The sequence below is a fragment of the Seriola lalandi genome, unplaced genomic scaffold (genome assembly GCF_002814215.2).
Source record: "Seriola lalandi dorsalis isolate HSWRI2012SDOR001 ecotype SW California unplaced genomic scaffold, Sedor1 jcf7180002054893, whole genome shotgun sequence".
Lineage (NCBI taxonomy): Eukaryota > Metazoa > Chordata > Actinopteri > Carangiformes > Carangidae > Seriola > Seriola lalandi.
The window spans coordinates 336709-360264 of NW_019525445.1; the positions used below are offsets into that span (position 1 = coordinate 336709).

At 42.1% G+C, this 23556-nt stretch overlaps 3 protein-coding genes across 4 annotated transcripts; 2 read left to right on the plus strand and 1 right to left on the minus strand.

The window, feature by feature from the left end:
- Nucleotides 1–843: 843 nt before the first annotated feature.
- Nucleotides 844–5247, plus strand: LOC111672103 (uncharacterized). The gene is made up of 2 exons (XM_023429395.2): nucleotides 844–1934; nucleotides 3250–5247. Exons 1-2 carry the CDS (start codon nucleotides 1499–1501, stop codon nucleotides 4995–4997), a joined length of 2184 nt encoding a protein of 727 aa, XP_023285163.1. The 5' UTR covers nucleotides 844–1498; the 3' UTR covers nucleotides 4998–5247.
- Nucleotides 5248–6185: 938 nt separating this feature from the next.
- Nucleotides 6186–18086, plus strand: dpp3 (dipeptidyl-peptidase 3). 2 transcript variants are annotated; one of them, XM_023429396.2, is made up of 19 exons: nucleotides 6186–6450; nucleotides 8122–8280; nucleotides 8451–8595; nucleotides 8722–8811; nucleotides 9020–9157; nucleotides 9541–9615; nucleotides 9752–9842; nucleotides 10104–10234; nucleotides 10574–10704; nucleotides 11088–11146; nucleotides 12400–12594; nucleotides 12755–12867; nucleotides 12973–13065; nucleotides 13390–13452; nucleotides 13601–13725; nucleotides 14628–14748; nucleotides 15745–15924; nucleotides 16238–16400; nucleotides 17350–18086. In XM_023429396.2, the coding sequence occupies exons 1-19, from the start codon at nucleotides 6248–6250 to the stop codon at nucleotides 17490–17492; spliced, it is 2418 nt and encodes an 805-aa protein (XP_023285164.1). In that variant the 5' UTR covers nucleotides 6186–6247; the 3' UTR covers nucleotides 17493–18086. The 2 variants fall into 2 exon arrangements, with proteins under 2 accessions (XP_023285164.1, XP_023285166.1); XM_023429398.2 differs by lacking the exon at nucleotides 6186–6450 and adding an exon at nucleotides 6674–6738.
- Nucleotides 18087–18485: 399 nt separating this feature from the next.
- LOC111672105 (uncharacterized) lies at nucleotides 18486–23364 on the minus strand. The gene is made up of 6 exons (XM_023429399.2): nucleotides 23189–23364; nucleotides 21738–21941; nucleotides 21478–21592; nucleotides 20724–20796; nucleotides 20420–20511; nucleotides 18486–19992 (listed from the first exon to the last, which is right to left on the minus strand). The coding sequence occupies exons 2-6, from the start codon at nucleotides 21939–21941 to the stop codon at nucleotides 18713–18715; spliced, it is 1764 nt and encodes a 587-aa protein (XP_023285167.1). The 5' UTR covers nucleotides 23189–23364; the 3' UTR covers nucleotides 18486–18712.
- Between the last annotated feature and the right edge of the window lie 192 nt (nucleotides 23365–23556).

Genomic DNA, 23556 nt, shown 5'->3' on the forward strand with positions numbered 1-23556 from the left:
CACACACACACACTGAAGAACACTCATGCATACAATTAGACATCTGTGCCCATACAAAGTTATTGTATACCAGTGTAAGAATGAACGCACGCACACACACACACACACACACAAACACATGCACACAAACACATTTATGCAGGGTCCAACAGGTATTCCTGTTCCATACTCAAATATTTCCATTGGGCTGTAAAAAAACTTCCAGCTGGTATAGACTTGGTAGAAAGACAAAAAGAAAGAAGGGGGGCGGTTGAGAGAAAAAGAGGAAACAGAGTGGGTGATGTAAAGACAGGGATGAAGAAAGGATGAGATTAAAAAATAGACACAAAAACAATGAGAGCAGAACAAGAGAGACAGACAGAGAGACAGAAGGTGGAAGAGAAAAAAGAAGAAGAGGGGGGAGACAATCTTTGCATCTCACAGAGCTGACAAACACTTTCCACTCCTGTGGATGCTGTGCAGCATGCTTGAAGGCTGTGTGTGTGTGTGTGTGTGTGTGTGTGTGTGTGTGTGTGTGTGTATGTGTGTGTCAGTGTGTATGTGTGTGTCTGTGTGTCTGTGTGTCTGCAGCCATAGGCAAGATGGGGGGACAGAATGGTGCCGTATGGTTTTCATAACTCTCTGAGGGTTTTCAATTCTGCCGCCCCCCCAACACACACACACACACACACACACACACACACACAGACACCACCACCACCACCCCACCACTCCAACCCCTCAACCCCTCCAGCCTTCCCTTATACACTCGCACACTTTACCAGCCCCCTCTTCCAAAAACACACAATTCTTTTTCCTCTACGTAGCCTCCCCCCCCTTTCCACCCTCCCCCATCTTTCTCTCTTTCTGAGGTTCAGTCAGAGAGCCAACTTTGCAGAGGCAAGAAAGCCCCAGCAGGATCAGATACAGGAGAAGGTTTTTGTCACTGAAATTCATCAGATTCATGATGGACTGTATTTAACACTTTTGGAGTTAACTGAAGGGCAGATTGCTCCATTCAACAAATTTTGAGGTCTGGACTCCACTGGTACTTCACTGGACTTTATTTTGGACCTGTATTGGGCTCAGCTGGACTTTCTACTGGACTGCATTGGCTTATATTAGTTTTATATAGTATCTTGTGAACTCCCTAACCCTAACCCTGATAGTTTGCTGATGAATGGAGTTTGATCGACTTTGCATTGTAGGGTTATTTGTCTAAAGGCTTGGGCAATCTGAGGTAAATTAAGGTAATTAGATGTCAGTTTTGGACTCATCTGCTTCAGATTACTTTGAATAAAAGGTCAATTAGACCAGATTATTTATTTAAAGACACAAACAGGATAGAAAAATTCAAGGGCGGCAAGTTGCACTTTGTTAATTTAATTGAAGTGGGAGAAATTGGGTCAGGTTTGTTTGTATAGGAGGTCAGAGAAGACAGTTACCTTCCACGATTTGGTTATTTATTTTGATAGACAGGTTGGGATACTCATTTGAATGTTGGCCTAGTTTAAAACTCATGTCTTGGTGGAGGATGCAAAAGACCATCAGGAACAGTAGCAGCTGCAGCAGCATGAGTCTCCCGTGTGTCCTGTGGCTGCTCGTGGTCTGTCTGGCTCCTGGAAGCCAAGGCCAAAGGCTGAGGGAGACAGAGGCGGAGCAGCCGGCCGCCAGGCTTCAGCTGGCGGAGAAAGATGCACTCTGCCACCCGGAGGGATGCTACACTGTCTTCCTGCAGAAGAGAACCTTCAGGGAGGCTGGGCGGAGCTGCCGGGAGCGAGGTGGGACCCTGGCAACGATGCATACCCACGAGGCAGCGGGTGTGGTCCATGAGCTCCTTTCGGCCATCGAGGCACAGGGGAGCAAGTTAAGGTTTCGCCTGTGGATTGGGCTGCACAGACCTCCGCGCCAGTGTTCGTCCACCCGGCCACTCAGAGGATTCGTCTGGGTCACAGGCAAAGTCTCACCTTTTTGACATTTCATCCTTCACTGTTCCTAATACTGACTTCCATCACTATATCAACCATTTTATTGGATTTTTTAATAAGTGAGCACAAATAAAATGTTCCTAAAATAGAAAAAACTACCTAATGGTACATTTTGTCTTACAATTAAGCATTTAGGTTTCTGACTATGATCTAATGGAAAATCTATGGGCCAGCATTACAGAGGCTAGATGTGGTCAGAAATTCATTACTTAGTTAATTACCTTCTCGACTAAATTGGTTCTGGAACTATTTCTTGCCAAAAATGTAACCTCTCTGTCAGACTTCGGTACCCGGGCCAGCCCCCAGAGCTCTGCACTGGATGGTTATTACATTAACTGCTTTTGTTTCACAGAGACGGAGCTGGCGCGACAGTGGAAGTTCAACCCCCTTTTGACCTCACTGCTACCCCTCAACCTGATTTAGTCATTACACAAACCTCGCCTGTTAAAAACCAGATGGGTTTTTTTATCACTCAGTGTGTCTGCCCCTGTCTTCACTAAGAAAAGAAATTCAGTTTACAAGAGTTATGTGGTCAACTTACCTGTTTTTATCCTCTATCATCATTTAAATAATTGGTTTACCCGGAAAAAAAAACTTGCCATGCAGATAGTTTTGGTATACATTGCTTATATTTCTACCATGTAGAAAGTACAATGCATGTGAATGGAAGTTTGTATGTGGTGCTCACAAGTTTGACTAATTACATTCACTACATTCAGCAGTGGTGTGTCTTTCAAGAAAAACCTCCATTATGACCTTGGATAATCCATTGTGAGTTTTGTGGGTCAAGTGTGTTAATACAGTGAATGATGATAGAGATACACTCAATTTATAGTAGTAAACACTCAAAGTGTAGTGTTTACTATGGGGCTAAATACCATGCACATTGTGTGGTCTGCCAAAAGTTCAACAAAAGAGCAACTCGACACCTATTGCACCTTCACCTTTTCTCTACTCTCACCAATTGAAGCAATAGAGGGACTATAAAATAATAATGCTACAAAATAACTGGCATTTTAAAGCCCATATATGCAAGCAAGTCCTAGTGGCAATATCAAAAAAGCCAATGCATCTGATAGCAATGTATACTACTACACGCCCACCCCCAAATGAATGAAACCCTGAGTAATGAATGAAGTTTTATTCTACACATGATAGTATTTTAAAAAAGCAAATAAAAAATCAGAAGAGACATTTCAGACAGTTAAAAATAAAAGAGGAGAGCTAAAAAGACTCACTTTGTACTTTTACTGACCTGGTCCTTGTCTTTGTTTTCAAATAGGAGACCAGGATGGCCAGTTCACCAACTGGCTTCGTGAGGACACCCCTGGGACTTGCGCGGCCCCTCGCTGTGCGGCCATGACTGTCTACACCTCGGAGAGCGGCCGTGAGAGCAGCGACAACTTCCGGTGGATCGATGGCTCCTGCGCGGTGCCGTTGGATGGTTACGTTTGCCAGTACAACTACAAAGGAATGTGTCCACCACTGGAGGACGAGGGTAGAGGTCCAGCTGTTTACACCACCCCGTTTCACCTTGTCAGTGCCCTGCTGACCCATGTGCCCTATGGGTCTGTAGCTGCTGTACCATGTCCTGCAGACAGCTCGGACCCAGATGCTCCTGCTGAGCAGACTGTACTGTGCATGGAGAGAGACGACGAGACAGTGGGCTGGTCCAGGGATGCCCCCCTCTGCTCGTCCGGTTCAACTTCACAGAACCAGGACTGGTGCAGCGAGGACCATGGATGCGAGCAGTTCTGCCAGAACACGGACACAGACTACTACTGTTACTGCTCCGAGGGCTTTACGATAGATGAGGATGGGTACAGCTGCAAGCCTGACCCTCTCAGCCAAACTGACCCCCCTGAGTTATCCTCCGACTCCGCCGGTCCCACCGACCAGCCCCACATCAATCAGGTCTGTGTGGATATGGGGTGTGAGTACAACTGTGTGGAGACATCTCGGGGCATGCGCTGCACATGCCCCCCTGGCTACCAAATGGGCCCAGATGGCCGCAGATGTTCTGATGTAGATGAATGTAAACAGGAACCATGCCCGCAACTCTGTGTCAACATCCCAGGCACCTTCCACTGCACCTGCCACTCCGGGTACCAGCCAGATGATGAGGGCGAGTGCGTGGACATCGACGAGTGCCTCGATGAGGGCAGCTGTGAAGGCACTTGTGAAAACACCGTGGGGTCCTTCAAATGCCTGTGTAACCCTGGGTACGAGTCGGGCGCTGACGGAAAGTGTGTAGATGTAGATGAATGCGTGGGGGAGTCGCCCTGTGAGCAGCAGTGTCTGAATTATATGGGTGGGTACCAATGCTACTGTGACAATGGCTATGACCTGCAGTCAGATGGACTTAGCTGCCTGCCTTCGCCAGATGATGAAGAATACTCCACCCTGACCCCTGACCCCAGTGACTCCGCTCACATACCTGATGTGGACCCTAACCATGACATGCCCTGGTCCACCTCGTTCACCCCTGACCCGAACTTTGAAGCTGACACTAACTTTGACGTTGACTGGCTTACGGAAGCCCCTGAGGGACTCTCTCCTGACATGGCTCATGGGCGAGACAATTATCTGAACCAATGGGATGACCTGTCACCAAAGCAATATCAGACAGCCCCATCCCCAACTCAAAAATATAACACAGGCAACGAAATTGATAATGAGGCTAAGACAGGAGGTAGGGAAGTTAGTGGTGGGATGGAAGCTGAGACTGCAAACGGGTCAGCCACCGGGACTGGGGAGGGGGAGGGGTCTAAGATGGAGAGTACAGATGATGTCAGCGGCACAGCGGACGTAGAAGATGGCTCTGCTGAGGGCAAACGGAAACACGACAAGAGCTGGCTGCTGGTGGCCCTGCTGGTGCCGCTGTGTGTGTTCCTCGTAGTGATGCTGGCTCTGGGGATCGTCTACTGCACCAGCTGTGCTGTGGACAAGAGCCTGAGCTTCTCAGACTGCTATCGCTGGATACTCCCCACAACGCCTCCTGACCGGAGGGACGGCAAAGCCCAAGCATGAACCCTAAAATAAACAAACGTACACACACACACACACACGCACACACACACACAGATGTGTTGAACGCCCAGATGTCTGTTAACATTTCTCTTGTGATGGAGGACTAGTCACTGAAACTACCATTTGGATGGAGTACAGCTGACTGGCTCTCATCAAGGAAAACTTAATACTTCCTGTTGCACACCCTTTGTAAATAATTCACTCTCTCATCATGTTTTTAAAATTCAATAAAACCAATAAACTGATGAAATGCTGTGTGGTTTGTTAGCCTATCTAAGTTATAAAAGGAAATAGTGCCTAACTAGGGCGATGAACAAATAGAAGTGTGTGTGGAAAGAATGCATGGCTATGATTTTATGGCTCCGTGTGTGTAAAAACAAATTAAAGACTTGATTTTCCTAAGCCAAATTTTCACTTTCAATAACAATAAAAAAAAAAAGGGGTGGAGTAGAAAGAGGAGGACAAATGCACTTCAATTTTGCATACTGTTGCACGCCAATTTTGATAGCTTTAGAATTTAGAGTCTAGTCTGTAGTGAGTCATTCTCCTTTCTGTCTAGTCTTCAGGACATACTATTAAAAATCACGACAGTAGTAAAACAAGGCACTGAGGTCACATTCATGTGGGAACTTTCAGAGAGAAAGGACATAGGGAAGAAATGCTGATGAGAGAAATCTGACAAACCTGACACTGTGAAACGGGCTTGTCTATAAGGTCCTAATCGACAGGCATTGAAAGAGTCTGTTCTGTAAATTAATGTACAGTAGGTAACCACATGCCACCTTGTATAGAGATCTGTCAGCTCAGGTTAACTAACATGAACCATATTTCAGAGAGAAACTGCAGCCAGGATCTCTGATGCTATTGTGTTTTTACAGGTGTTTCTATTATATTATTATACCCCATTTATGTCAGTGAGGGTTGGCTAATTAACAGATACCCTTCTCTATATAATGCATTACTGTTCAACAGCACAACAGACTAAAAATTAAATCACACTTGAATCAAAACTGGACATTATAACCTTCATAAAGTTTAACCTAGGTGTACTTAAACTGCCAACTGAGTGTGCTGTAGGGGTCGACTAACTCCAGAAGATGGCAGAAATGCAACACTATAAGGATGGCAGCTGCCATTAAACCTCAGAGAGGAAGAAGTGGAGGAAGTAGGGGGCGGAGACCGTTCAGACTAGAGGGGGATAAAAGTTAGCATTTGCTGTCCTACCACGTTCCTGGCAGAGTGAGCGTGATATGATTTATCTCTCTTATTTATGTTCACATCCGACGTACAGTGTGTTTCAAGGGTGGAAGATGTGGAGACGTGTCCGGTTGTGGAAAAGGTTACCGACGAGGATGGGATTCGAACCCACGCGTGCAGAGCACAATGGATTAGCAGTCCATCGCCTTAACCACTCGGCCACCTCGTCATGTGCCCGTCATTGGAGGAAACATAGGTAATTATACAAGTCTACCAGAGCATTTCCATTATACATCTTTTTGTGTCTTGTCTAGTGGAGTCTACAGCACCGATATTAGAGCTCATATATGTCACATTTACTCTTGATCAGATTCGTTGGGAAGCATATCGTACAGTACGGCAATGCTACTCGTTAAAATTTCTATCGACCACAAAATACAGGCTGTGATTGGTTGAGGGGCGGTTCTAACGTTGAATGAATACAGGAAGTGTACAGCGTGAGACTGCAATTTGACGTTTGCTGGAGCTGTTTGAAGAAAATACGGTAACAAGCTGCTGAGTTGATATACCTATTAAAATGCGTTGAATAGTAGCAAATCATTTACAGAAATAGGTCGCATAATATTTGCCGCCTAATGTTTTCCTTACAGAAGTTATGGCAGTGTGTTTAAATGCTCTAAGCACAAGGCATCGGCTTAGCATGCACGCTAGGAGCTAACGTTAACCCGAGTTAGCTGTTTGCAGTAGCCTGAAGTCCAAACGTTTTTTTAGTATTTATTTATTTTGTGGTTTTAGTGTTGTCCTGCTGTTAGTTGACTGCTTATTTTAAAGGTGCACACAAACGTGTTACTTTCGGCATATAAATCCTTGTCTTTAACTTTTTTACTATTATTGGTTTTAGTGGAAAGTGAAAGAGAAAATTGGATTCTGTGATTTACTGTTAACTGGTTCTTCATAAATCTGTGCCACGGTCAGCTATCTGAATAGATCAAGGTTCAGGATCAGCAACTTTTATTTCCATTGGACAGATGTAATTTGAATAAGCTCTTAGTATATATGTTACCTTTGTATGCGTCCCAATCTTAACTCTAGCTGTTAACTTACCTCATTGTGCTGTAACAATATCCTAACAGTATCACTACTTCAGTCATTGCAGTTTCTTCCTCTGCTTCTTCAGCGATATCAAGTGTTTTATGAGATCCCAAAACACAATAAACAGCAGAATCCATCCAATGAATCAGTAATTTTGTTTTAACTAAAATTTGTAGGTTAGTGGATGGACACTAACATAATAGTCAATAATTTTGGCTATCAGTTTATAATGAGATGAAGATCTGGTCCTTCTCTGTGTTTTCAAGATTCTAGATTGAATATTTTTAGGGTTTGGGGCTGTTAGTTGTACAAAACAACTAGACTTCTGGTAAATGTTGATGGTTATTCTCTAGTTTTTATTGATTCAATGATCGTATCATATATTACTATTCTTTTATCCACCCATTTGCAGTATATCAATGAGAGTGTGCTAAATAACAGGAACACCTTTCTGCATAATGCACTACAGTTCAACAGCACCAGAAACAGCTGGACAGATGAATCAAAACCTCTCTAAATCAGTTTCAACAAAAACTTAACATTATAATCTTCATCATTCAGTATCTGTTGCAGGGCTGTTGTATTAGACTGCATTAGGTTAAACTCAGTGCACCTAACTAACTAACAGCAACTACTGAATGTGCAAATCAGCTGCCATTTATATAATATTACAATCCTGATATGTGTATGTTTACACAGTACACTGGCTGCTTGACAGGTGTGCAAATACTTCCCAGGGCTCACTGTGTTAAAAAACCAAAAGCCAATGCAATTGGTTCTAACTTTCCTCTCTCCCTCCTATCTCATTTCTTTGCCCTCTACCTTTCATTCTCAGTTCCTTATCCTCAGTGCTGAACCTCAGACTAAAAATGGTGGACTCTCAGTACTACCTCCCAAATGACATTGGGGTCTCTGCACTTGACTGTGGTGAAGCCTTCCGTCTGCTTTCACCTCAGGAGAAGATGTATGCCCACTACCTGTCACGTGCCGCCTGGTATGTTACTAATCTCAGGATGTAGCAAGCTCAAAGCAACACTACTGAAATCAATAGAGGTCTTAAATGTTGAAAGTAATATCTTGCCTGTATTAAAGAGTACAGACTTTAGACTTAGTTTATTAAGGAACTGAAACCCTGCTGACTAAAAAAAACATTGGCTGTCTTAGGTATGGCGGTCTGGCAGTGCTGCTGCAGACATCCCCCGAGTCTGCAGACATCTTTGTCTTGCTGCAGAGAATCTTCAGGAAGCAGACGCCTTCACAGCTGGCACAGGTCGCTACAGCAGCTGGACTCAGCTCTGAGGAGTACCAGGTATCGATCTCTTATGGCCTGTGGCTTTTTATTGCCGCCAAGTACAAACATATAAAGCTGTTCATTATGCCACACACTTGATGAAAATTATTTTTTATCATATTTATTTTTGTGTGTGAAATTCAGGCCTTCTTGGTGTATGCAGCAGGTCTGTATGCCAACATGGGAAACTACAAGTCTTTCGGTGACACCAAGTTTATCCCAAATCTGCCTAAGGTAAGAAGATCTGCTGTGTCTGGTGTCAACTTCTGTTGAATCGACACTTCTGTAACACATCAGCATTAAAAACATGTCGGTATAAGCTTCAGTGTACTGAATACACCGGCATGTGAGTATATTATAAGGTACTTGTGATCTGTAATGCTCCTTTACCACCGCTGCAATATATTTTTAAGCTCTCTGCATCTGTGGTATGTCCACACAGGACAAGCTGAAGGCTCTGGTGTGGGCCAGCCAAGCGTTTCAGGAGCAGTCTGCTGAGATGGAGGCTCTGTGGGACAGCTGCTCGTGTCTTCTCTACTCCCTGGAAGACAGACAAAAACAGCTGGGGCTGGGCGACAAGGTGGGAGTTCAGTGAATTCAAGTCAGCTTGGATGAAAGATCTATTGTGTTGTCAAGACTGGATAGATCTGGAAAATGAAATTCTTCATATTAAGCACTGGTTTGGTCTCTTTATCAGCTGTTTGAATCCAAAAGGTCTCATGATTTCTTCTTCCTCTCCGCTTCCCCTTTTCTCATTTTTGAGATGTTACTTGTGGTAGATACTGTATTTTTAAAAGTAGCAGATCCGATAGTCGACGGGCTAGGGTCTTTAGCCTCCCTGCCAACACCACTGATGTGCCTTTAAGGAAGCCAGTGAACCCCAAACTTCCAGGTGACCCACCACTGTGACCCCTATGAGAAAACTCATGGCTCATGAAGTATTTTTGCTTCTCTTTTCTTTAGGGAATTACCACCTACTTCTCAGGAAACTGCTGTCTGGAGGATGCTGAGCTGGCTCAGAAGTTCCTTGACTCAAAAGTAAGCTGAATTCACACCTAAAATGAATATATTTCAGATTCCTCTCTTACGTCTTTCCCCCATTTTGATGGCTCAACCTGTCTTTCTCGTTTTCGTATTTCAATCTAATTAGGCTTGTCTTGTGGTTTGTCTCTAGAAACTGTCTGCCTACAACACCCGTCTGTTTAAGAAGGACAATGGAGGGAAAGCCTGCTATGAGGTGCGCCTGGCCTCAGCTGTGCAGAAAGGTCAGAACTGCAGTGAAGTAAATTAAGTTTTACAAGAGAATCGGAATAATATGTATAAACATTTACAACATTCACCAATCATGTTGCACTTGTGAATATTTGAATGTGAAAAATGTATCACAGATCATGACTTCACACGTTATGCTGAAGACATTGTAGCTTGTGACCTCAAGTGCATAATGATGAGAGCTCAGTTTATGTAACTTAAGTTGTTGATGATGCTTCACAGTCAATGATAAATTAAACTCTACGGCTTCACAGATTGTGCAGTGGATGGGGAGTGCGAGTCATGCTGCGGCAGCTTCAACTTTGAAGACAAAGAGTTCACTGTGAAGAGAGGAGACTATGCTCCTCTGATGGAGAAAGTCTGCCATAACCTCCAACAAGCACAGGTGCGACGGCGAGGAATCCGATGGGGTCATGCAGTCGATGTTTAGTCTATATTCACCCAGATGTTGAGCAGCATTACTGTAACAAAATCACTACAATATGAAGTTGATAGAGCCATATGAGTTTCTCAATTTTTGCTGTGGATTACAATAAACTACGATTATGTTTTTTTGGCGTTGATAAACTATCAGTAAGATTAATGGTAGGTGAGAATACAAAGATAGTTATACTATATCTTTAGGAGTGTAGAAGCGAATGAATGAGTTGATAACATGAAACAAATCTTCCCGTCACCGTTCCACTTTTGAAATTCTTGTCCTGTTTCCAAATAATCAACACAGGCCTACGCTGCCAACGAGAACCAGAGAAAGATGATTGAAGAGTACAGGCGCAGCTTCAACCTTGGCTCAGTTGAAGCCCATAAAGAGGGATCACGCTATTGGATCAAAGACAAAGGACCAATTGTTGAGAGGTGAGCCCACAGTATACATATATTAAACATTTGGGCTGTCCACAATGAAGGTTGTTCCATTATCCTGTATCTGCTTAATTCCAAATGTATTTTGGAAATCAAAACATTAAACTCACAACTTGTTGATTTCCTCACACTTAGTGTTGTCTGATTTAAGACAAAGAAAAGAAATCTGTCTTTTGTTACAGCACCTTTCACTTCCTCGTTGATCTTGGTTTAAATCCTTGATATTTCTTGATTGTTCACTCCCTTATCAAGTTCATTCTGGCCTTTGCCCTGACTCTTAAATACTACTCCATTGTATTAATCACCAAACTCTTTCTTTTTCTGCTCTTACTTCCTCTTTACTCCTCCACTCCCTCCTCCCTCTCTCTCTCTCTCAGTTATATAGGTTTCATAGAGAGCTACAGAGACCCATTTGGCTCCAGAGGAGAGTTTGAAGGTAACTACCACTGTGATCAAGAATAGTGACACCCTGGGCCTCCTTAGGTTTTATTGGTGTAATACAGTGCTGGAGACTATTGGGAGAAATTAACATTATGACTGAGCTACTAAAACTGTAACTCTACTAGATATACCGTGACTGTGTAGAGTATTCAGACCCCTTCACTTTTTGCATATTTTGGCAATTTTATCCATTTAAAATTAAATTTACAACACAATCTGCACTCAATAACCCATAGGGACAAAGTGAAAACACATTTTTAGATTTATTTGCAAATTAAGTAGAAATCAAAAGCTAAGATCTCTCATTTATAAAAGTATTCAGAACCTTTAAGTCAGTATTTTGTTGAAGTCCCTTTGGCAGCAATTACAGCTTTGAGTCTCTACAAGCTTTGCACACATGGATTTGGGCAGTTTATCCCATTCTTCCTGGCAAAATCTCACAAGCTCTGTCTGATTGGATGTGATTGTTGTGCTGAAAGGTGAACTGTCGCCCCAGTCTAAGGTTGCGTGCAGCTTTTTTTCAAGGACCTCTCTGTATTTGGCTGCATTCATTCTTCCCTAATTCTGACCAGTCTCCCTGTAGCTGAGAAGCAGCCCCCCCCCCCCCCCCCCCCCCCCCGAACCCCACATAGCATGACACTGCCACCACCATGCTTCACCGTAGGGGTGGTATTAGCCAGGTGTTGAGCAGGGCCTGATGTTTGCCAGACAGAATCTTTGGAGTTCTTCCAAAAGAGTTGGAGCTGTATCTCATGAGACCAGAGAATCTCATGCTTTGAGTCCTTTAAATGCTGTTTGGCAAGCTCCAAGCGGGCTGTCATATGCTTTTTATTCAAAGCGGCTCCACCATTAAAGGAAGTGCAAGAAAGACTGAACTCAACAACAAAACAAATACACTTATCTGGCTCTGTGAATCATAGCAAAGCTAATGTTACCCACCTGTCAGTACTCGGGATGACCCTAAATTACACTGTTTTGGTACTCGGCCATTAATACAGGCTAAAGTCCACGGTCAACATGCTGTTGTTAATGTAACTTTACTTACCTTCAAAGAAGACAGCTCATGAAAAAGGGAAAGAAAGGTGGTGTATGTGTATATAATTTAATTTTCAGGACAGTTCATATGACTCATCTGTTATTTGTCAAATGGACAAGACAGTTTTTCTTTGAGATTAGTCATTGTTTTAGTGGTTTTTATTTTTGGTATCAAATCACTATTTAACTCTGGTCTTGTTGTGTCGCCTCTAGGTTTTGTTGCGGTGGTGAACAAGGCGATGAGCGAGCGCTTTGCCAAGCTGGTGAGCTCAGCAGAAGTCCTGCTTCCTCAGCTGCCTTGGCCCAGGGAGTTTGAGAAGGACACTTTCCTTAAACCTGACTTCACCTCACTGGATGTTCTCACCTTTGCTGGGAGTGGAATACCAGCTGGCATCAATATCCCCAACTGTACGTACAGCGAGATGTCTGTCACTGTTGAATAGCATCAAGTTTACACTCTTTCACTTGGTTTTAAGTTTTGATTTTTTTTGTGCATTTTTAAAGCACAATTCGCACTGAATTTCAGCATTACACTTGAAAAACAGTGTTTGTGTGTTTTTGTGTCTAGACGATGACATCAGACAGTCGGAGGGCTTTAAAAACGTGTCACTAGGCAACGTGCTGGCTGTAGCCTATGCTACACAAAAAGAAAAACTCACCTTCTTGGAGGAGGGTGACAAGGTATACACACACAGCTTCCCAATTTTCTTACGCACCAGCTCTTGTCTGTCTCACACACTCTCATAATTTTACATTCTCTTGTGTGTTTGTGTGTTTTTGCTCTAGGATTTGTTCATCAAGTGGAAGGGCCCATCGTTTGAGGTGCAGGTTGGACTTCATGAGCTGTTGGGCCATGGAAGCGGAAAGCTGTTTGTCCAGGTCAGTCAAACATATTGTATTAATATATTGTAATATATCACACAACTTTCATTATATAGGAATATTATAATTATAAGTGATTGTGTAGTATGTTATTCCTGCCTATGTGTTATGGTGCAGTTAATCTGATATGATCTGTTGCCCTTATCTTCCTATGTTATGTTGAGGAAAGAAATGAAGGATTTAGATTTTATTGATTTCTAAATCCTGATTTCTAAAAAAATGTTTAATTTACTGATGCTGGATTGAAAAATCACCAGTGAAGAAATAATTTCATTGTTGTCGTTTTTATTTACTCTGTGTGTCCTCTGTCTCTTTCTACAGGACGACAAGGGCAAGTTCAACTTTGACCAGAGCAAGGTGATCAACCCAGAGACCGGAGAAAAGGTGAGTGTGTTTGTGTGTTTGTGTGTTTGTGTGTGTGTGTATACATACCTGCTTCCTGCCAGGATCAAAACTAATGCTAACTTTTAATTCTGCATCCAGCTGGTGAACAAGACATACCGGTGACTGAAGGTGTGAATGTGTCTTTCAGGTCTCCAGTTGGTATCGGGGCAGCGAGACATGGGACAGTAAATTCTCCACGATTGCCTCCTCCTATGAAGAATGCCGCGCCGAGTGTGTCGGACTCTATCTGTGTCTCAACAAACCAGTGCTCAGGTATATCTTGTATTGCTTGTTATTGATATGTGAATCTCATATAGATGTAAATGAATTAAGGCTTTCAGCTCTGTGGTTTGGTGGCTGGGTGGGGATTGACTTTTGTGAGGCTTGGTTTCAAGAGTTTGAAGTAGGCAGAAACAGCAACTGTACTGATGCCGACATCAGCTGCTGAAGAGCACATGCCTCATTTCTCACTCCCAGTTTCAGAATGAGGACAAAGGGGATTTTTTTTCTTTCTTTTTTTTTGTTTAATCCCAGGCGTCATCAACCCATTTATGTTTGAGCTTTTGCCAGCAGACAGAGCTGTTGATGCTCATGCTCTTTTTGCACAGTGACATTCAATTACTCTTGTCTGATCTATGTTAATGCTGTCAGTAATATCTAGGTTGGTAAACCTGAGTGTTATTTATGATGGTAGATTTGACTGGAATGCCTCAAAATGAACAAAGTGTTGCTGTAATTTGCTATTGGATGTAATTTTTGAATGCAAGACAACTCAATAGGAAAAATTAAAATTGTATAGATATAGACTAGAGAAGTATGCAGTTTTTAATACACATTTTACATATGAAAGACTTACTTCTTACAAATAAAAAGGAATACTTAACAATACAGGGCTAGAATTTGTTATACTCCCAAAAGATTGTTCTAGCCCCCAAATCCTCTTCATCAATGATTGACAAACAATTTAACCGAAGAAGCCAAAGAATAAATGTATATTCAGTTTCTTTGGGAGCCCTAAGCAGTCCATTAGTTTGCCTTTGCCTCAGGCCAGCTCTAAAAAGGGGATGATGTTATTTTTCCATGTGTCACACACAGTCTCATCCTTTCATCCTTTTACTGTGTGTGTGTGTGTGTGTGTGTGTGTGTGTGTGTGTGTGTGTGTGTGTGTGAGATAGTATTTTTGGCCATGAAGACCAGGATGCAGAGGATGTGGTGTACATCAACTGGCTCAGTATGGTCAGAGCTGGACTGTTGGGCCTGGAGTTCTACACACCTGAGAGCAAAAGCTGGAGACAGGTAAGCTGTCTGCTCACGTGCTTCTCTCCATCATACGTTGTCTTTCCTCGCTTATCTGTAGTTATGTAGGGCCTGCAGTTATCGAACTTATGACAATTACATTTAAAGCACTTTTAAGTATGAAAAGGTTCTTGGCTGAGTGTGAGCAATAAGACACATTTATATTAAGTGACTTCCTCCAACTCTCAAGTGATCACACAATCGAATGTCTGATTGTCTACTCCTTCTCTGAGGGTACATCAGATATGTACATTCTTCAAAAAATACTGTTATTCTGCAAAAATAATGTTATTCTGCAAGAATATATATAATCTTTATTCTTCTTCTTTTCTTTAAATCTTCAGGAATAATTAACACAGGAATATAACGGCGAACTATATAAGGAAATCTATATTTATCAAGTATAAATATGTATGGAATAAAGTATGAGGGTTATTCTTGTTGTTTGCACCATTGTTAAATGTAAAATAAAACTGATGCAACATCATATCAAATGTTCAAATGCAAATATTGGACTAAAACTACTCTATTTTTATTTATACTGCTTCAGCTAATGTATTATTTTTACTACACTTAATGAGTTTAAGAAAGTTCTGGATATCTCTCTAAATTTAAGAGCATTTTTAACTCAAGACATTGGATAAATGGTTTTTATTCTGTTTTTTTTTAGTTTTATTTAACATGTAAGTCCAAGATTTAACTTTCAGCAGCTTGTTAAATATGGACCCTGTTTTGCAGTGTGTAATGATGAATCACAAGTTTCATTTATATAGAACTTCAGAGATACATAGTGTTGGATGAACAGTGTTTACAAGACGAATCAACATACAGACCATTAACCATCTGTTTCTGACAACCTGACTAGCTCAGTCCGATGTGTCTGTTTGTTTTATAATTCAGCTTATAGTAAGTATGTCTCAGTGTTAACATGAGTGTCAGGAGGTGTATACAGTGTATGTCATGCGTGTGTGTGTGTGTGTGTTTTGTCTGTCTCAGGCTCACATGCAGGCTCGTTTCGTGATCCTGCGCGTTCTGCTGGAGGCCGGGGAGGGCCTGGTGGGCCTGGAGGAAGTCACTGGACAGGACGGCAAGCCCGACGCTCGCATCACACTGGACCGAAGCAAGATCCACACTGTGGGCAAGAACGCCATCCACAGGTTCCTTTGTAAACTGCAGGTATGTGTCTACTTGTCCAATTGCACAGACGGCAGAAAAAGAAACGTGTTTGCCTTAAAAAAAAAAACAAATATGATTCACTAGTCCACTAGTGTTACTCTTCCAACTCTTTTAAAAATATTAATGGCAATAGCTGATGTTGAGAGTGAAATCTGTGTTTCTAATGGACTAGTCCTCGTAGATCAACAGAACTGGATCAGAACCTATCACTTTGAAAATCTAATCCACCTCTCGAGTGACATTATGAATCAAGTGATGTGAATATTATTGTTAATCATCTCTCTGTATGACAACCCTGTTGATTATTCTGTAGGTCTTTAAGTCGACAGCAGATGTGGAAGGAGGCAGGGCTCTCTACGACGGCTACTCCACCGTCAGCGACAGCGGCGCTCACAACTTCTTGCGTCTCCGGGAGACGGTGCTGCTGAGGAAGGAAGCTCGAAAGATGTTTGTCCAGGCCAACACCAGAGTCAGTGGTACGTACCTTTATCTGTTGTTATGGAGGTTTACTCATGTTCATTAACACGGATTCACACGTACAAACGCATGTACTCATATCTGTATTTATTCTGCCATTGAATTTGACTGCACCTGCGATATTGCTGTGGTTTTCACTAATTCACTGGGAATTCATTTGCCCAGCTGATTCTATTTTGTGAAAAATATGTCTGACAATTTTCAAGCATAGGCTTCCAGGAGAGACTGAAAATGTTGTACCTTTTATCTCGACATTTAAATGATTATTACATCTCTCTTTGCCTTGACCGCCGACTTTATACCCACCTCACATTTCCGTCTAGATGTTACAGACTAATGTACTGTCTTCAGAGATCGAGAAGTTGTTCTTCTAGTATTTTTTTTATCACAATGTTCAGTACTTTATCACACTACCAGACTACAAACTGTAGCATCGCTCTGACACACTCTTTACAGTTTGTGATGGCAGTTTAATACCTTCATGAGAAATGTGACATCACGTCTTTTTTTCGAGGTCAGGTTCAATGCAAATTTGCTGAACAGAAAAGTAATGTGACCATATCTTTAGAGTGTGACCTTTGGGAATTGCTTTAACCACTTTTTCCTTTTAAATATGGTCTGAATAAAATAAAACATATAAACTGCCTCTTTTCCAGCATAACACGCCCCCCTGTCCTCTAAAACTTTTATTTGAAAGACTACAGGAATAAATTCTCACAAATTGGTGCTCCAAGAACAAATGGTTTCAGTTCACTCGATTGTAATCTCTTAAATACGTTTATATTATCACTATCTCATCAATACTTTATAACTAGCTATGTTTACTGATAGCATTAAAGATTGTTCAAAACGTTGCAGCGACAGGTTGAGGTTGTACATATGCAGAAGCAGTTGTAGCCTCTTGAGTTAAGTGTTCAGTTTGTGTCTAACTCTGTGTGTGGTTTCCAGGGGACAGTGTAGAGCTGGTGGAATATGAAGGCAGCGCGGCAGGTTTGATCTGCTCCTTCACTGAGCGCTTCCAAGATGACGCAGAGAAGGTGGAGGCCAACCTGCTGGAGCTGAGCAAAAGAGACACCCAGTGCTGGTGTTGATGGACATGTGCTCCACAGGCTTCAAAAATACCAGCTGAAATCAGACCTTTTTTTTTTTTTTTTTTTTTTTTCTTTTTTAGCCATATGTGATAGCAAAGTGATACTTAATGGATGTTAAACCACAAAACTGCAAAGTGATTCCAATCCTTTTAGAGGACAAGAGACTAAATTAATGTTTCATACTTCAAATAAAGCCATAGGACAAGAACACATCTGCCAAAGACATCAGCCACAGTTTTTCCAGCCACGACTCGGAATCTTAAAGCATCAGGTCTGTCTTTGATAACTGGATCAAATACAAATAAATAAGCTCATTAGTCTGACACCATCACTCTTTTAAATGCATTTAGGAAACATATTTTTCTAACGAGAAGTATTGAAAACTGTCCATTAATCCAATGCTGGCAGACGGTTAAAATGCTTCTTGGGTATAAAGGCCTGTCAACTTACTGCAGGTAGTTTTCACTTTTTAATCACAGCAAGGTCAAAAATTGGCTTCACGGATCTTCGTGTCTTTTGTCTGTACTCGAACTTTTGGCTTAAAAAAATATTCCATCTTTACAGCTTGTCCAACACATTAAATGTTTGTCCATTCTTGGTGTTGATGATTATTTGAAAGCTTAAGACAGCATAATGTTAACTGCAAGGCACAATAATAGGTTATGCTAATTTTTGCCAGTTTTGGTTGAAGAAGTAATAGATGACTGAATTAAAATATTGCTGTGTCTGGAAGCCCTAAAAAAAAAAAAAAAAAAAAAAAAACTCAACTGTGGTGTTGAATCTGCACAAATAAAATTTGTTTAATAAGATCATAGTTGTATTTTTTCTACCAGAGAATAGAACAGTTGTTGTCTTGTTTCGTTTTAATGAAATTCACTCACAACCTGAGATTGACTTTCAGTATATTTTAAGAAGATAACAAATAGCCCTGAAGATTCAGCTTGGACCTATTTTAAAATGACACATTTAGTTGAAGGATGAAGGCGACTGAAGTTTTGTCTTTGTACTGAAAAACATTTAATACAAAGTATTTTTATCTTCTCTAAAAATGTCTTTGTACGCTGCTGCACTGGGAAGCTGTCAACATTATCTACTCTAATTCTACATAGTGCTTCATGATATCATGTAATGCAATTCATATTTTTGTTTGCTAGAGGCTTGTACCATTACTCTGGTTGTGGGGTGAGTGAGATAGAGTCTCTGCTGCCCCCTCATGACTGCTAAAGGAACTGCAGCTGTCTGTCATTAAGAGAAGCAGCATTCATCCGTAAAACCAGACCCTCCTCCTTCCCATTTTCATGCAGCTCCTCATCAGTGTCACCGTCTTCATCCTTATTTTCATCTGCACCTGCTGCCTCTCCCTCAGCGTCTCTGTCTGATCTTTGCTTATCTGGTCTTGAAGGGGTAGCAGGTGTGTGATAAGCCTCCTCTGCCAGCTGAGAGATGGGTGAAGAGGTGAAGGGAGAAAGTGAGAAGTGGACCTTTGGAGAAGGAGATGGGGACTGATAAGGTGAAAGAGACGGTGAAGCGCTGGGTGAGTCATGCGGAGAGAGAGAAAAGGGGACCTTGGGAGAAAGAGATGGGGATTGATAAGGGGAGAGAGAGGGAGAAATGCCAGGAGAGCTGTGAGGAGAGAGGGATGGAGATACTTTAGGGAAAAGTGGAGGCGCCATGGGAGAAACAGCTGGGGAGAGGTAAGGAGAGAGTGACGGATATTGGGAGAAACTGATCATTGGAGAGGGCTGCATGTAGTCGGAGTCATCTGGGAGATTCTCCATTACTGCTGGCATCTGAGCTGTAGCCTCCTGAGTTTGGCCAGGTTCTATCTGTGTTTGGCCCTGATCCTGCATCTCAGGCTGGAAGTGAGGAGCAGCTGATGGAGGCTGCATTTGGGCCTCGCTGGGAGTGTCTTGTGTCTGTGACAGAGGTTGGGTGTCCGGAGCTGTGGGATCACTCTGAGTGGCTTGACTTGGGTTCTCACCATGTAAAAGGCCTGGGCCTTTACTGGGTTGGGCGGCTCTTTGTCCCTGTTTCTGGACTTTGCATCTCCTCTTAGTTTTAGGCATTAGAGGCGGTGGAGGTGGCGGAGCAAGAGGAGGTGACAGTAGTGTCGATGACTCTGTGGAAACCCGAACCTTGAGGCTGCGTTTGAACATGCGCCGTCTGGACAAAGCGTTCTGAGACTGCAGGAAAAGAGGGTTGATGAAACACAGCGCGCCCAGGCCGGAGCCACAGTCCAACTCTCTGGGGGTGCGCGTCGCGATGGGACAAAACTCGTGGAACAGAGTGGGGTTGGGATGTGATTGTTTGGTTGTAGTGTCTGATTCAAGCACCATTTTGATCTGATGGTCTGAGTCGGGCTGGGGAGCTGATTCAGAGCTTTTCTGTGGTGGAGCAGTGGGCGGGGCCGGGGTTACAGTGTCTGGTTTCTCCTCATTCTCCTTCTGGGGCTCAGGTGCCTCCCGTGGCCCACGGACATTTAGGTGGGAACTCCAAAATTCTAGAAAACAATATAGATATTTTTTCATTTTAGTGACACTGTGATTTTCACTTAATAGGTTATTTCTTATATAGTGTCTTGACCTGAAAAGGACATAACTTACTGGGTAAATCTTTTTAAAATTTAATGTGTTGTTTTCTGTTTGATATTTCATTTGAAAAAGTAATAAAAAAAAAGGTTGTTTTTTTTGGCATACAGTATGCACTGTCGATTATATTACAATCACTAAAATAACATCACTAAAACTTAATTTCAACAAGCTTCCCTGTCTACTCATGTGCTTATGTTTGTTACCCAGCAGCTGGGTGGTAATTACTGTATGTGAAGTGTGTGTAAGCCTTGTGTAAATACACCCTTGAAGGCTCAGGTTCTCCAGGTTGTGATTACAAAATCAGGTGTGAGGAAACAAGGAAGTGCATACACTAACCTATTCCCATATGTGAGATGGACTCGAGCTCCTTGTGGGATGTTGCCTTTGCAATGGCTTCAGGAAGCTCCAGAGGGAAAGGTAACACATCTCTGACACACACAGACAACACATGATAAAAACACTAACATCTGTTCTTGCAGATCAATATATATTTACAATAAATGCAGAGAGAGATGTAAAAAATGTGATTATAAACCAAAAGATGTGGGAAAAAAAAGGTAGAAAAAGAAAACTGAAAGAGATTATGGAAAAAGAGATCACAAAGGAGGCACAAATGAGAATGAGGAGGATTAAATTTTACCTGCTGACACAATAGAAGGAAATTAGTCTTGGGAGATCTGGAAAGCTGATGGCTGAAGTCTCCAGAGTCAGAGCTGGGGATGAGAACAATTCAAAGGTGCAGGGATTTGTGGAGAGGGAGATGGGTAGTTAGTAATTAAATTTGACTTTAAACAGGGACACAGTGGCTGTTTCATTCCCTGTGATCTGCAAGCTAGTTGTACGTGTCATATGTAGCATTGCACCAGTAGTTTGCATGTTTTATTCTAGTATAACTACACACTGGGTATATTTCTACAAACCATTTTATATAGCTTACAATTACTTTTTTTAATTGATTTCCTGAATTCCAGACACCCATTGGTTTCTATTCAATTCCAGTCATTTTAGAATGTATATAAAGTTTCAGACATGCTATTGTATATATGCAAGTAAGCTACTGTAAAGTGTACGTGAATAAGGTTCACTAGACTGAAATAATTCCAGTACAACAAAACATAAAAGCTCTGATGACCTCTTTGTTTTGCTGGGATAACTAAATGAAAACAGTCTCCTGTTTCATGCATTTTCAATAAGTATATATAGTATATGATACCAATTAAACAAGCCTGGCAGAATGTACCATTTTAACCATATAATGCACACCAGTCTTTATGTTTTAACATGTGCATTTCTGTTCCAAAGAGGGCAGATTTCATCTTGAGAGTTTGGGGTGAGACACAGAATTCACATATAGTATTAAAACTCATGAGGGTTCAGGAGTGTTAGGCTCTTACTGCAGTGTTCCTCCCTGATGCCAAACTGCTGAACGAAGGACGGCACGCTGTCATCTGCCAAACGGACACACAGCACATTCCTCTGGGATGTGCGAGACTTTCGCACCAGGAATGTCTGCAGGACAACACAACTGATGACTGAGTGCAAGTGAGTGTGTGTAGGTAGGACATGGAGAGCGAGAAGGTAAGAGAGATAAACACGGTGCGTACACATTCTGCTAGTGATTTTCTTAAATGTGTACTGAATGTGTGTATCTAACCCCAGGAGGTTCTCTCTGGAGTATGTGCAGCGCAGTGGCGGGGTTGATCGATATCTGAAGCCACACAGGAACTGTGAGCAGGAGGCGGTCCAGTACGCTGATGCTTCTCAGAGAGCCTCGTCCCCTTTGATGCCCCAAGGACTTGCGCACTGATGGCTTGGCAGGCTCCGGGAAGTCATACAGAGGTTCTTCTTGCTGTGCCATCTACACACACATGCCCAACAAAAATACACACATTGTTGTTAATTGTCCCGCAACTGGTCATGCACCCCCTATGCTAAAGCTGGCTATTATACAAACAGATGAAAAATTAAAGGAAAAACCAACAAAGTGTCATAGTAAGGTGTTGGAGCACCACGTGCTGTTGGAACAGCTTCAATGCTCCTTGGTATCTGGTATCATTTTCTGACTCATCAAACCATTCAATGAATCATTTGACCATATCCCTTTTTTTTCCACATCTCTTTAGACCAGTGCACAACTGAACTCTCAAAAGTGGTTTAATCTTTGTAATGAGGGGTTTATGCACTGCCACCCTACTATAATATCCCTTCAATGTAATTGTCGATGCAGTCTGATCACATCCTGTATTGACATGTTTTTCCTTACATAACACACTAATGCACGAGCATTAAACACGCGCAGTCAACCACAAAATTTTGCAGCCCTATTTACTGATGTTTTTCCTACAGATGTAAATGCTGATGTCACTGTTACTATTGAAGCACAAACCACTTGAGCAGTCTTTGCGACTGAAGCTCTTTTCCCTTCCATCTTGGTACAAAATCAGAATCAACTGGGTCTGCTCAGGATTGTTATACAGGCCACAGAGCATGATTGGATGTAAGCTGCTTAACTGTAACATGCAGTGCAACTATGTGGAAGCATCTGCATCTGTTATGTTTCTCCACTCATTTATTCAGGTTTTTCTTTAATATGTCATTCGTCTGTATATCTGAGTGGTCACATTCAGAACAGGAAGATGGGTAGGATTACTGCAGGCACACACAGACACACACCTGTGTTATAAATCTGCCTGGATTGGGACAGCAAGTCCAGACTTGGTATAGTGCAGTAGCCTAAACATATCTTAGAGGCTACAGGAAACAAACTTAAAATATAACCACACAGACAGCACACACAAACGCCACAAAATGAATTAAAGTAACATTAAATATTAAAAACAATAAATGCAACCGGCATTGTTAGATTGATTTAAGGGTATTGTTATGAATATGCCTTCCACCCTATCAAAGCTGCCTTCTCACTGCAGTCTACATGTCAACATCTGTCTGGATCCGCAGCGTGCATTCCTGTAAAACTTTCCTTGTACATTTCCTCTTCAAACTATGTTACACAGCGTCTTCCTGCTGTGAAATCACACAACTTGTCAGATCAAATCGTGTGTACTATACGATTCTCACTTTATCATTACCAAGCTCGTTGTTTACCTCTTTGCCCTGGCTCTTCTTTTAATATCCTCCGGCTCCACTTTTTGATGACTGCCTGCTCCTTATTCTTCCATGATCCAAGTCTACTACGATGAAAAGTGAACTTCTCTTTCCATGCGGCCTGTCATAACGTGTGGTCCCAGGTCTAGACTGGAGACGTCTCCCCTCTGAGGCTCCTCCTCCCCTCCCACCTAATCTTACCTGGAAACATATATGTCACAGTACTTTAAGTTATGGACTAGAGCTAAACTAGATTCAACTTTAAACTAAATAGACCGGCAGTAAGTTTAACGGAAGAGCACTATTGTTATTATGGGTTATAATACTATGGGTACACAGTGTTGCTGCAGTGGCATATTTAGCCATAA

What these genes read in the sequence shown, in the direction of transcription:
- dpp3 (XM_023429396.2), top strand. Translation starts at nt 6,248, where the DNA reads ATGATTTATCTCTCTTATTTATGTTCACATCCGACGTACAGTGTGTTT. An exon ending in TCTTGGAGGAGGGTGACAAG is followed by an intron (nt 12,868 to 12,972) that starts GTATACACACAC and finishes TTTTTGCTCTAG; the next exon opens with GATTTGTTCATCAAGTGGAA. An exon ending in GCGGAAAGCTGTTTGTCCAG is followed by an intron (nt 13,066 to 13,389) that starts GTCAGTCAAACA and finishes CTCTTTCTACAG; the next exon opens with GACGACAAGGGCAAGTTCAA.
- LOC111672103 (XM_023429395.2), top strand. Translation starts at nt 1,499, where the DNA reads ATGTCTTGGTGGAGGATGCAAAAGACCATCAGGAACAGTAGCAGCTGC. An exon ending in AGGATTCGTCTGGGTCACAG is followed by an intron (nt 1,935 to 3,249) that starts GCAAAGTCTCAC and finishes GTTTTCAAATAG; the next exon opens with GAGACCAGGATGGCCAGTTC.
- LOC111672105 (XM_023429399.2), bottom strand. Translation starts at nt 21,941, where the DNA reads ATGGCACAGCAAGAAGAACCTCTGTATGACTTCCCGGAGCCTGCCAAG. An exon ending in TCCAGAGAGAACCTCCTGGG is followed by an intron (nt 21,593 to 21,737) that starts GTTAGATACACA and finishes GTTGTCCTGCAG; the next exon opens with ACATTCCTGGTGCGAAAGTC. An exon ending in CATCAGGGAGGAACACTGCA is followed by an intron (nt 20,797 to 21,477) that starts GTAAGAGCCTAA and finishes TCTCATCCCCAG; the next exon opens with CTCTGACTCTGGAGACTTCA.